This window comes from Schistosoma mansoni, assembly GCF_000237925.1.
Source record: "Schistosoma mansoni, WGS project CABG00000000 data, chromosome 1 unplaced supercontig 0076, strain Puerto Rico, whole genome shotgun sequence".
Classification (NCBI taxonomy): domain Eukaryota; kingdom Metazoa; phylum Platyhelminthes; class Trematoda; order Strigeidida; family Schistosomatidae; genus Schistosoma; species Schistosoma mansoni.
The window spans coordinates 571,739-584,909 of NW_017385990.1; the positions used below are offsets into that span (position 1 = coordinate 571,739).

The window sequence follows — 13,171 nt, forward strand, 5'->3', positions numbered from 1 at the left end:
TGGCATCTAAAAACACAGCTACATATCAGTAACTCTTAATTGATGAAGCGACATATGGGGTAAAAACTCTATAAAACTAACTTTTTAGAAGTACAGAGAAAAAGTCTGTGTTGAACTAGCTTACTTTCGATAAGATAAATTACAAAGAAACACATGTATAATATACGTAGAGAGATTGAATTGAAACCGTACGAGAAACGATAAAGGCATACAATAGATCTCGCGAAACTTTCTGGTCCTCCATGGTGGTCTAGCTTCAATTGACTCACGCTTTCAACTATGAAGACAACGTAGAAATAACATCATAAACATGTTTATTCGAATAGCTGCACGGAAAGTTACAATTACATGGTATTCGAAACTTAACAGAAAGGTGTACAATCAACTAAAATAATAATAGAGGAAATATGTGACTCAGAAGGACGATTTTATCGAAACTGTATTATCTTAGCTGAGTAACTGAATTCTGAAGTGTTTATCTTTCTAGACAGCAGCCCATATAATTATAGATAATCTTCGACGAGTGAATGGTTTTTACACGAATCTCCACTGGTTAATACAAAGAACTGATAAAATTATAAGATCAATATGTATTCATGCTTCGATTCATCCCCTTACAGAAGCCCAAGTACAGCTAACAGGTAAAACACAGGTAGATTACAGGTCTGATCTACAATATACCTATCAGATCTTGTAACATAAACAATAATAACCCGCATGTAACATTATTTGTTTTCTGTTAACTGAAGATAGTAAGGTTGAATATACCAGAACATGACGCTAGTCTGGAGGCAATAACCGCTGATCCGAGAAGTTTAAGAGTACGCAGAGTTCTTAGTTTTTAAGACGATGGGAACTAACCGGTGGAAAACTCAAATGACATAGCTATAAGTTGATAACTGTAATTCAGATGTATTTACTCAATGCATCCCAATAAATTTAAAAATCTTAGCACTTTTCAATCAGTTTCTTTCATAGCTCGTTTTGTTTATTTTATGACGAGTGAATACAGCTGCTCTACTGAAAATGGTTTTCAGTAGTGTCACCTAACATCTCCAATGATTGATTGCAGTTATCGCTCAAACACTGTGACCCGGAATGTCTCAACCTTCAGATAAATTTCAGACCAAGAGTCAAGAATTTCGCGTGACAATCGTAATCAATGGTTGGAAACTCTAGGTGACATGACTCAGAATCGATCACAATGGCGTAGGTGTATACACTCTTTATCTTCCCTTAAACCTTGAAATTAAAATCGCTTCATATCTTTCTTTCTTCCTGTACTATATCGTTGTATATAGTCTTTCTTCTATATATTACCACCACTAAATTAACTACTATGAATTCGATGTATATCTTGTTGTGATAACGAGATATGGCAACTTGGACCGATGCATGAATGTGCCTGGTCCTACGTTGTAGCTGACTGACTGATTCCACAAATCAGTGGAACATCTTGGTTTGACTGCCCTGAAGACTTCTCCTAACTCATTCATATTTTAACTATCATCCCATATCAGGTTACGCAGTGGGTGGGTATAAATTTGAAAAGCCGTCCTAAATTCTGTAAACCATTATTTTAAAGAAAAGTAATTTAGTTATAATTATGATTACCTTTTTGCTTTGAATCCGATTGTTTCGAAGTCTGATACTTCCGACTAACTTCTGAGTCTTCCACTTTTGGATTGGGATGGATATCTTCTCTTTCACTGCTGGAAGTAGAATTCTCTTTGTAATATACTGAGCGTTCATGCTGATGAGACCCATGCATTGGCTCTGAATCTATGTTATCGCGTATCCGCTTCTTCTCACGCTCACGTCGTTCATATCTTTCATGTAAACGGTTCCGATATTGATGCTCTTCAAGTGTAAAATTTGTATTCCCTGGAGGATATTTACTGGAACCTGATTTTTCCCGCCTTGAATTTTCATAACGTCGGTCCTCTTCACTAGATGCCTCACCCTCTTCTTTATCAAAATGAGTCATTTGTTTGCTGTTATACTCACGCTTTGACTCAACTGGTGGCATACCAGAATCATTTTCATCATCTGAGTAAGCCTCTCCTTCTTCACGGGGTGAAACAATAGTACGACGGCCTTTATCACTTAGATAAGCTGATTTAGCGTGAAACTGTGAAGACTTTAAATCTCCTGTATAACTGGTACCGGTTCTTTTGAGAGTTACAGGTGATTCACCTTCATTCTAAACCATAAGAAGTTGACCAAAACTTAGTAAGTTAGCGCTTAGTTACGACAGTAAAACAAAAGTCAGAACGGTATGAGCTGTTTATAAGCCTGATATTTGGAGATAAAGTACCCGCGAAAATGAGGTTACGCAGAACAATTTAAAAAATGTTGGACGTGGGAAAACCACAACTAATATTTTCTGTTCGTCCGACGGTAACACTCAGACTGAGAGATAAATTGCCTAAACAAGCCACGATTTTTATATCCATCAGCCCACTTTACCATGTGAAGCAATTTACACTAGCAAACGCTTTGGGGATTCACTTTTCTGTGGTGGTGGAAAGTTTCAATGCAGCTAAGCAAAAGTATGGCGAAGTCCGTAAACAGTTAAATACTTTTCCAATTCAGTCAGTCAGCTATAAGCAACATGAAATCTGATATACATGTACATCAATTCACGTTCCCACACTACATTGAAACACCCAGACAAAACTATTCAGTTATATCCCAGAGTGGTAGGAATACTAATGGTACAAGTGGTAATAAAAAAGATCACATATAGGAAGAAAGTATAAGATTTCGGGAATCAAGGTCTGAGAAAAAAAGATGGGTGAGTGCATCTGTCCCAATACCATCAGTTTTAAGTCATCTTATCCAACATCTCTACCAATGGTTACGATAACCGCACTGGACCTGACTGGATAGTCTACACCTAACTACATGGCTCCGTCCAACAGTCAGTGGCTACATCAAATGATGCCATAAATAAGTTTAGCAGCCTCTAGCTTTCTTCCAACCTGTTCCCACATAAGACATCAGTTATCGATATAGGCAATGGCTGGACATGCGTCAAATGTGTTCACGCCACTTCGGCTAATAAAGATTCATTACCTCACTACCTTATTCAATTCAAACGGGTTATACTAGAAGCGCACATCAATCGTTCCTCGTAGTTCCTCGTAATTTTCTGCCAAAATCTATCAGACTCAAAATCCTTTAAATGGCAGGAGAAGCTATTCGGATTGAAAGACTGGAGCTTTGTGTACAAAAGAAACATCCTCCGCAGCTTCTTTTACCATGGCAAACCTTGAACACAGTAAGTCAATGGGTATTTCAACTATGAGATTAATGTACGTAGAGCCTTCTCTTTTAGGCCTTCATTAATAAATTTATCTTATCTGTCAGTGAACTGCTACTCACTGCCTTCTCTCACCAGGAGTGTTGTTTACGAAATTGAGAGGACAAAAAGCGAATGTCAGGAGCTCTAGCCGGGTTGGAATATATGGAAGATCCGCATAGGGGAGTTGGAAAACCCTGATTCCGAACCAATGGTGCACGTGAGCTGGCTCCAGGATCCTGAAGAAACAAATGGTGTATGAACCTATTGGTGGTCACGGACTACCATGGGACTGCATCTCCCAACATTGCTCCACTGCCTTGTGGATCAGATCTTTAGGTCGAAGGCTGTGGGTGGCCTTCTAAGAAAACCATCTGCTTCGGTCTGGGAACTCGGGAAGTATCACATCCCACACACAAATCAAGTGACTTGTGTGACACATATGTATTTAGTGCCCCTTTGTACCAATATTTGTGTTCAAATAATAATAATATTATATAACAAACTTAAAGTTAGGAATCAATAGCCAAACCAACTAAATTAATAAAAATACCATAAACTAACATAGTCCAACTCATCATCTACTTCCACCAGGAAGTCCATTTGCTGTCTGAAAGAAAAAGACAAAAGGCATCATATTTTTTAACAGAAGAGAATTTATATCTTATTTACTCCAATATATGAGCATTTATTATGCCAGTAACAAATTTCTTCGAATTCATGCCAGCATGCTACATATCCGGAATCAACTTTTCAAGACAACTTTTGAGAAGGGAAACATAAGTCTATCATTTTGGGTTTAGACGATTCACGAACAGCACCGAAGATCAAGAAAGCAAGCAAATATTAAAGTTAATAAAGAGAAAATTCGAATACATAGAGAAAAAATACATATAGCTTGAGACTTAGATTACATCAAATTGTGTTACAACACAAAAGACTTGTTGGATATGATACTCGCGAAGGTAAGAATTAACAGGCAGAAACAAGGTAACATGTAGAAGTCGATAATATTAGCTCAGAAGTAACCACGCTATCGTTTAACTGATATTTAACATGTCTGTACTTCTCACTGGGTTGATCTGCTCGACTAATCGGCCGTCAAGTTTTTTCTCAGTATTTTCAGTTCACTTGTTTTTCTGCGAATGCTAATAAGTGATAACTTAAATCGATGCAATTTCGTGAGAATGTGTGCATATTTCTCTGGTTCGATTAATCTACTCATATAAGACAATGTAGCACCTTACAAAATGTATTTATACACTACCGTCAAGAAATTTATATCAGGACCAACAGTAAAATCAACAAAAGAGAAAAAGACTGACAGTGAAAGAAATAAGAAACTAAGGAAACTGTCCGAATACTTTTTTATGAATCACATAATATTCTTAACAAGATTTTTCAACACAAAATTACAACTTTGCAGTGGTTTAATTCAATGTGGTTCACTTCAAGATTATTGTCGGTTGAAATTCCCTCAGTAACACATCTACGTTGAAAGTCATCGTCTCTTCTGACCATTTTTAGTCGGCTAACGAGTTTTTTCTAGAAATAGGACCTAATGTAGCATCTTGTATTATTTGCAATCGCTACCTCAAACATGTGGAGTTTGACGAACATTAAACAAAAGAAAAGTTGAGAATCCGGGAAATATCACTACTGATGGATGCTACCTTTAAACGTCCTGTATTTAGTAAGTACCATATTTCGCAAATCAGTGCTTTCAGGACAATGCTTGGTTTGATTTTATACATGGGTCACATAGCATACGAATTCGACCTTTCTGACAAGGATGTTGTACGGAAAGCAAGATTTTACTACATTTTCAAACCATATATACTAGTAGGACAGAACTAAGAACAGGCTATCAATGGGTTTATTTTCAATATTCCGGAATAATTCTAATAGGACATCCGGTAGAGCTTCAAGTAACCTAAATTTTGGAATGTTATGGTGTATACTGCAAAAAGCCCATCTCTTAGAGAGCGAATGGTAAATAAATCGTGAATAAATTAGTCTCAAACGTAAAACCAAGTCGGTTCTTAAATCTGACAAGACAAAAATGGATGGTAAGACACGAAAAGACTTTCTGCCATGGGATTCTGTTCAGACACTTACAGTTGTTTGATCCCCACATACAAGTAGTGATATGACCACCTGGTGAAATGTTCGATTGAAGACTTACTTCTGAGGAGCACTACACCACATGCTTACTATATTCATGAGCTTTGTAAACTGGCAGTCTCCATGAACGTTTGAAGACCACGTTCAATTCATCAAAATCAGTCAAGGCTATAGTTTAGAACAATTAGGTAGCCGATATGTGTAGAGACAACAGTGAAAACTTCACAAAAAGATAACGACACAAGACTTCAAAACAGAGCAACTGATGATATCTCTCCACTAACAGCTCATGAAATTCAAAAATAGGTTGCTAAATTACCAGAGTCAGTAAACAAGTTTCCATTAGGATGGATACGTAACAGTAAGTTGAAATAAAAATGCAAAAATGTCACCTCGAACAACCGACTTACGAGCGTTACAAACAGAACTTTAAAAATAGTAGAAAAACTTGTCTAACATGTACACAAATAAAAACCATTAAAAAGATTATAGAATACACTTCTTATTATCGCAGATCTTCTGAAAATCTAATAACTAAATATGCAGCACTAAGTCTCAATGTACAATAAACGTTTTTTCAAAATTTGCCACTTTGTCTTCTCAAACACAGCTAACACATATTCTACATTCAGTCTTCAGTCAGTCTTCAGTAATAAGGATAGTAGGTTGATGAACCTGTGTTAATCCTGACAGATTTCCTTCCAATAAAGGTCCAGATTCTTTTTGAAAATGTTCACTGATGGTGCTGATACCACTTGTTCTGGTAAAGCGTTCCAGTCATTGACCACTCGATGAGAAAAACGGGACCCCACCTTTAGTTTATTAGATCGCGGTTTCAGAACCTTCTTGCTATGACCTCGGAGATTATTAGTTCTGGAGGGAGCAAAAAGATAAGACATATTAACACCCGGATCATAATTAAAGATACGAAATGCCAGTATAAGGTCACCTCGCGTCTCACGATAAGATAACGGGAAAAGGTTTAGACGTTTTAAACGCCCATCGTAAGGGAGTTTAGAAAGATCCTTTACTAATTTTGTCCCTACACGCTGGACACGCTCAAGCGATTTAGTATCCTTTATCAGACAAGGGCTAGCTGCTTGAATACAGTATTCTAAGTGTGGCCTTACATAGGTGGGATATAAAATTCGAAACATATCCTCGTCGAAGCATTTAAATGCTCTGCGAAGCGACCATTGCGCGCGATAGCCTTTGGAAGCAACCACATTGCAGTGCGTAGTAGTTTTTAAGTCGTGACTTATAATTACTCCTAAGTCTTTGTGCTCTTGAACGCGTGGCAGAGATGTACCATTAATGGTACAGTGGTAACTAATATCGTGCCCGATGTGCATGAACACGCTCTTCCTGGAATTAACTTCCAGGCCCCAATCACGAGCCCACCTGACTAATTCGTCTAAATCTGCTTGCAGATAACAACGATCAGTCTCATTTATTTTTGTTCTCCAAATTTTAACATCATCCGCAAACAATAACGTCGATGACTTAAGTAATAAAGGTAGTTCATTAATATACAGAAGGAAAAGTAAAGGGCCCAAGATGGTGCCTTGGGGTACACCACTTTTGACCGGTTTCCATTCGGATAGCGTTCCATTGACCCTTACTCCCTGTCTGCGGTCACATAAAAAGCTTCCTATCCATTCCTGTATAGCACCTGTTATTCCAAAGCTCGAGAGCTTTTGCATAAGACCTAATTGTGAAACCTTATCAAACGCTTTGCTAAAATCTATGAATACCACGTCGACAGACAGGCCGTTGTCTAGAGCAGCTGTCCAATCCTCTCTCGCAATGAGTAAGTTAGTCAAGCATGAATGCTTGTTACGAAACCCATGTTGCTCGGGAGTTAACAGATTGTACGAATCTATGTGACTCAGTAGCTTAGCCCGAATTAATTTTTCAAGTAACTTAACTACTATACTGGTCAGGCTAACAGGCCGGTAGTTAGATACGATCCGTCTCTGACCATCCTTGAATATAGGACTAACTATGGCGTCTTTCCAGTCTCTAGGTAGTTGAGCCTGTGAAAGGGACATGTTGAAGAGCATCGTGAGCGGTTTTGAGATAATGTCCGCAAGCGATGACAGCAAACGTGGGTGTAACCCATCGGGGCCCGGTATCTTACAAGGTTTTAGGTTAGTTATCAAAGGAAGAACAATATCCTCTGTCACATGTAAAGGTCCTATGGCTGGTATCTCATTGTCAACGGGACAAGTAGTTGTAACACTACACGTAGAGTAGACTTCACTGAAATAGTTAGCAAATGTCTCCGCTTTCGCTAGATCAGATTCAGCCAATAAAGCCGAATTTTCGCTTAACAGTAATGAGGGGATACCATCACTACGTTTCGTCCGCCTTTTAACGAACGAAAACAGTCGCTTCGGACAGGTACGGCTATCGTATGCCAACTGTCGTTCGTAAGCCATGCGGGATTTAGCTATGGTCTTTTTACATATATTCCGGATTTTTTTATATTCGCACTTAAATGGTGCCTGACCTGTTGACAAGAATGTCCCAGAAGTGTTTCCTACGCTTCAACAGCTTCCGGGTTTCCTTATTAATCCATGGAGGGCAATATGATAGCTTACGTGCTGACCATGGGATAAACGGTTGAGTTACGGATTCGAACGTAGGCTTAAACCTATTCCGTGCATCATCAATCGATCCATCAGCATCGACCGACCAGTCAATCGAGATAGCATAGTCCCTGATTGCCGGAATATTAGCTCTCCAGACATTAGGACGGGGTGGAGCAGATGCAAATTCTATACCATGTATCCGGAACTTAAAGGAAAGTACGACATGGTCACTATTCACCAGTGGAGGAAGGTGTTGAATGTCGACGATATCTTCACAGTGGTGTGTGAGGACAAGGTCTATCAATGACGGATTATGTTCCAAGTCTATATGCGTCGGCTTAACGATACATTGTACAAGTGCACATTGAATAATTGATGACAGAAGGACGCTATCGAAACCCCCACCTGGAGCTGTGAGCTCTATCCAGTTTATATGGGGTGCATTGAAGTCTCCAACGATGAGACAACATTCTGCTTTACTCCAAGAACAGACGTGTCTTATGATAAAGTCGTCAGCGGACAACACGGACTACGATATATTCCTCCTATCGTCACTAACCCGTTTCTAGACCTAATTGTACAACATACTACCTCACACGTACCACTTACATGCGCCTCCGATATGATCGAGTTTATGCGGAAGTGGTCCCAAACATATAATATTATGCCTCCTCCCTTGCGACTTCTAACTCTATCACTTCTGATACAGATGCAGCCTGAAATGACTGGGGAACAGTCTATATCTGCAGTAAACCAAGTTTCGGTGATAACAATTATATCCGGATTTAATTCGTCTACCATCAAACTTAGCTCAGACATCTTATTCCGAAGACTACGGGCATTAGTGTGACACACATTTAAGGTGTTTTTGGAGACATACGTTCTACCCACACAGGAAAGCATGGCAACTGACTGTTGCAGTCATGAAACATAATGTTTCATAACTTTTGATGTGATAGTTTGGTCGTGAAGTTAGTTTTCTACGTATCAATTGAAAAAAGTCACGCTCCGTATCTCTACCATTTTAAAATATTCAACAGTCAGCTATTATCCAATTTTTAGGTTCTCTGTAGTGTATGAGGCAAATATGTTTGACTGACGCAAACCCAACGGTAAAAGAACGGAGAACAAACTAAAACTAATCAGTTAAAGGTGTTTTATGGAAACTTTTTTAAGAGCCTCAAGAAAAAGATATATCTATGTAGTCTATCACAAGTTCAACTTAAATGATAGGTAGGTTTAGAGTTGCTTTTCACTTTCCTTCACTAGTGTTTTACATCTTATTCTTTTCTGTCAAAATGAGAGTGAATTTCAAATGCGATTGATTACTTCTACCATGCTTTGTCCGCGTTTTGAAAGATCTTAAAGCACTTAATGAGTATTGACTACTTTTTCTACAACACAATTTGCTATTAAAACTGCCTTAAAGATTTCCTATATGGTGGATTTACCGTAAACAAGTTAAATTTGGCGAAACCAACTTTTTATCTATCACTTACAACTGCAGAACAAACAGTCTTTAACTGGTGTAAAACATATCGGTAATGCAAATTCATCATATTGACCAAATGTTTGTAGTTTTTAAAGAGGATCGTCCAATCAATCAAATTGTCGACGACATAAAAGTCGAATTCAGATGTACGTCAAGCAATAAAATACCACTCACTGCTTGCCAATCACTATAATCAACGGGAAAACTAGGGACTCGGCCAATCACATCATATGGATTAAGCACAACAACGGCATTGTCGACATAATCGGTTGCCTAAAAACTCTGTCCGAAAAATTCAAAGCATTCAGTGGTTCATCTACTCAACGAGGAGTGGAAAAGTCATAAAAATTCAAGTTCAAGAAATGCTCAAACATTTATGTGACTTTACAATGTGTTTATTAGTGGTTGGAAACAGTTGATTTTAACTGTACATCCAGAAAATCTACCTCCCATACATCCTGCATCTTCGGTTGAACGACAAGAAGAAGAGAATTTGTGGTCACCATCATCACATTGAAGTAAAATATTTTTGGTTCAGTACCAAGGTTGAACCTCGTAGTTTCCAGTAAATTGGCTGTTGTACAGAAAGTTAATGATACATACATCTTAATGATATCCCAATGAGTTGAAACTATTTTTTGCGTTCTGTGACGTAAGTCGTAAAACACCAGTAATACAAATCTTAACTCATTGAGATATTATAAAAGTGTACTTATTATCTGACTGGTTAATGGGCAAATGAAGGGTAACATGGATAAAAACAACATCCTTCATGATCCGCGACACCGGTTCACAAAACTCATAGCCTTATCGTTCCATAGGATGGAAAAGTTGGCCGACCTGCTTTTGCAACATTCCTCAACTTCCCCAAAGCCTTTGGCACAGCACTTCATGCACTTCTCATAGTGAAGTCTTCAGATATGGGTTTCACTGACCTGCTTTTATCCTGGCTTTAAAACTACCAAGAGGACTGGATGTTTTGTACCAAGGTGAGTAGGGAGTATTGTAATTGGAAGGTCTCTGTGTCAAAATTTGCACAAGGAATCCTCTTAGGTCCACTAATATTCTTGATCTTCATTAACGAACTCTTATATTTAATTCACTCGGCGGCACCGATCTACGCAGACGACATAGGGATTGAGAGTTCCATATAAAGCAAAAGGGATTCACTTAGGCTTTATAGTGACCTTAGATCAATGGAGGAATAAGCATTAGATATTGAGTTAAAAACTGGCCTATTGATATGTTATGTCATGGACATTCTACCTCGTTTGACATAGATCGCTTACAGCCTCCATGGGAAACTGCTCACGACCGTTCCTTCACAGCGTGTTGTCGGGCTTGCAAGCGTACGGACCCTAGACAACAGTTCAAACAACATAATGAACGAAACCAAATTAAATGCAACTCACAGCGTTTTATGTAGATAACTTGGCAGAGTCACTTTGGAGTTGTTCCTAATAATTTAAAAGTACGCACATGCCCACCTAGGAGTCTACAATGTTACCGCCCCACACTCTTCATAAGGAACGTGAATCTTTTGGTTCGATGGTAGGTTACAAAATATAAGTCATATGGGGACAGACACCGATACCAAGGTTTATCCTCGTTAGGATACAGGAGAATAAGAGGTGGGCTGATAATTGCACATATTAAGTGTGTATGGACACACCGTTCAACTCTTCTTGGAGCCTCTCTGGGGTTACTGCTGGTCCCATTCCCGGATGAAGAAGGGTAGCTGGGCATGAGGTTAGCGACCCCAATCCGTAGTAAAAGTAAGTCACTAAAAAAAGCTTACCAGAAAAAATTATGCAAACCATCTAAACTCTTTGCTGGGAGTCAGAATATCTTCATTTGGGAGGGTTGTGACGTCTCATGATGAGAGCCGAGTTCCTTCAGAAGCCACGAGACTGTTGCACCTTCTCACAACCGCAGCAACCATTAATTTAGGTACATGGAATGTTTGGACAGTGTGGGAGACCTGGAGAGTCATCCAAATTGCAGTAGAAGTAAAAAGATACAACCTGAGGGTGCTTTGAATCGGTGAAACACTTTGGACGCAAGTTGAACAATAAAGACTAGCTTCAGAGGAGCTATTGCCTATACTCTGACCATCATGAAGAAAATGCTCCATATACACAAAGAGTTGCACTGTGCTATCCAAACAAGCAGGAACCAAGCAGAATCCCATGTACCCAAGATCATCATAGCCTCCTTCGAAACAAAGAAAGAGGATATTACAATGAATGTCATCCAATTCTATGCGCCTACCAATGATTACAATGAAGACTTTAAAGATCGATTCTACGACAGGCTGCAGTTGTAGGGTCCAAACTAAGGTTTGGCTGAAGAATAACTGTCTGAGTAGTTTAATCACGCGTTATCGCACAGATGAATTCGAAACAAAGGGACTAGGAAAATAACGGTTCTAAACAAAATATTACAGCTCAGTTATTCAACCAATAATTGTTCCCTCAATAATCGATCGAGCGCACCAAAAAGTAACTGTTATTCCATCCTTTCAGGATAGGTCAAGTAAAAATCCGTCCAAAAGATAATAGTTTGTTGCTTCATAACACAGTGTTTTCAATTCTGGAAAAGTGTCTCAATTCACAATCAAAATGCACAATCCCAGTCAACTCAAGCAAAGCAATCAAAGGGAGAACAATCAATATGACTGCCGTCAAGATTAAATATAAACTAAAACAACATAAATACAGATCCAGAAGAAACAAATAAACTCAGTGAAGGTGTATAAAAAGAGGGAATCATGATAAAATAAAATACTACCATCTCAAATGGCATTGAAAGGACTAGCAAAATGTACAAATAGGGAAACCAATAAGAAAAAGTTGCAAACGTATGAATGGAGGTATTTTCACAAGCAAAACCTTCAAAATGGATCTTACAGCAGTGAATATTTGAGAAATATCCAACAAAGGACTTGACCATTCTGATGGGAGACCTAAATGCCAAGGTTGGAATGGACAACACAGGATATGAAGACATCATGAGACGACATGGACTGAGAGAGAGGAACGAAAATGGTAAGAGATTTTCAGACTCCAATAAACTGACCATATTCCCACACAAACACTTATACAAAACCACATGGACTTAACCGGGTCACACACAACATAGAACCAAATTGAACATCACAAAAGCTTAATACGGACTTTCTTCGAGATACTGACAGACTGAACGTATTCAAGATAGCCCTCAGCAACAGGTCCTAGGCTTTTCATGATCTACTCACCAGAGGGGGAACTCCTATGGAAAACAACTGTAGAGGGCTCAAGGAGGCAATCACTTGAACATTTGGTGAGGTTCTGGGCCACAAGAAGCACCATCACAAGGAATGGATCACTGTTGATACACTGGATAAGATTGAAGAAAGAAGAAACAAGAAGGCAGCAATTAATATCAGTCGAACAAGAACAGAGAAAGCCAATGCACAAGCTGAATACACAGAAGCAAACAAACAAGTGAATAGGAGCGTCAGAACCGACAAACGGAAATATGTGGAAGATCTAGCAATGACGGCGGAAAAGGCTGCAAGAGAAGGAAACATTGGACAACTGAATGATAAAACAAAGAATCTCGCTGGAAATCATCGTAAACCAGAACGAACTGTGAAAAGCAAGGAAGGTAAAGTAA

General features: G+C 38.8%; 1 protein-coding gene across 1 annotated transcript in view; it reads right to left on the bottom strand.

The window, feature by feature from the left end:
• The window catches only part of Smp_176620 (serine/threonine kinase), a gene marked incomplete at its 5' end in the record, with an annotated part of 19,114 nt that extends 13,602 nt beyond the window's left edge, over positions 1–5,512 (bottom strand). Inside the window, 3 exons of the mRNA XM_018791763.1 lie at positions 1,615–2,203; positions 3,869–3,914; positions 5,490–5,512. Of these exons, the coding sequence (XP_018645085.1) occupies positions 1,615–2,203; positions 3,869–3,914; positions 5,490–5,512 (658 nt within the window). The remainder of the gene's footprint in view (positions 1–1,614; positions 2,204–3,868; positions 3,915–5,489) is intronic.
• Positions 5,513–13,171: the final 7,659 nt, after the last annotated feature.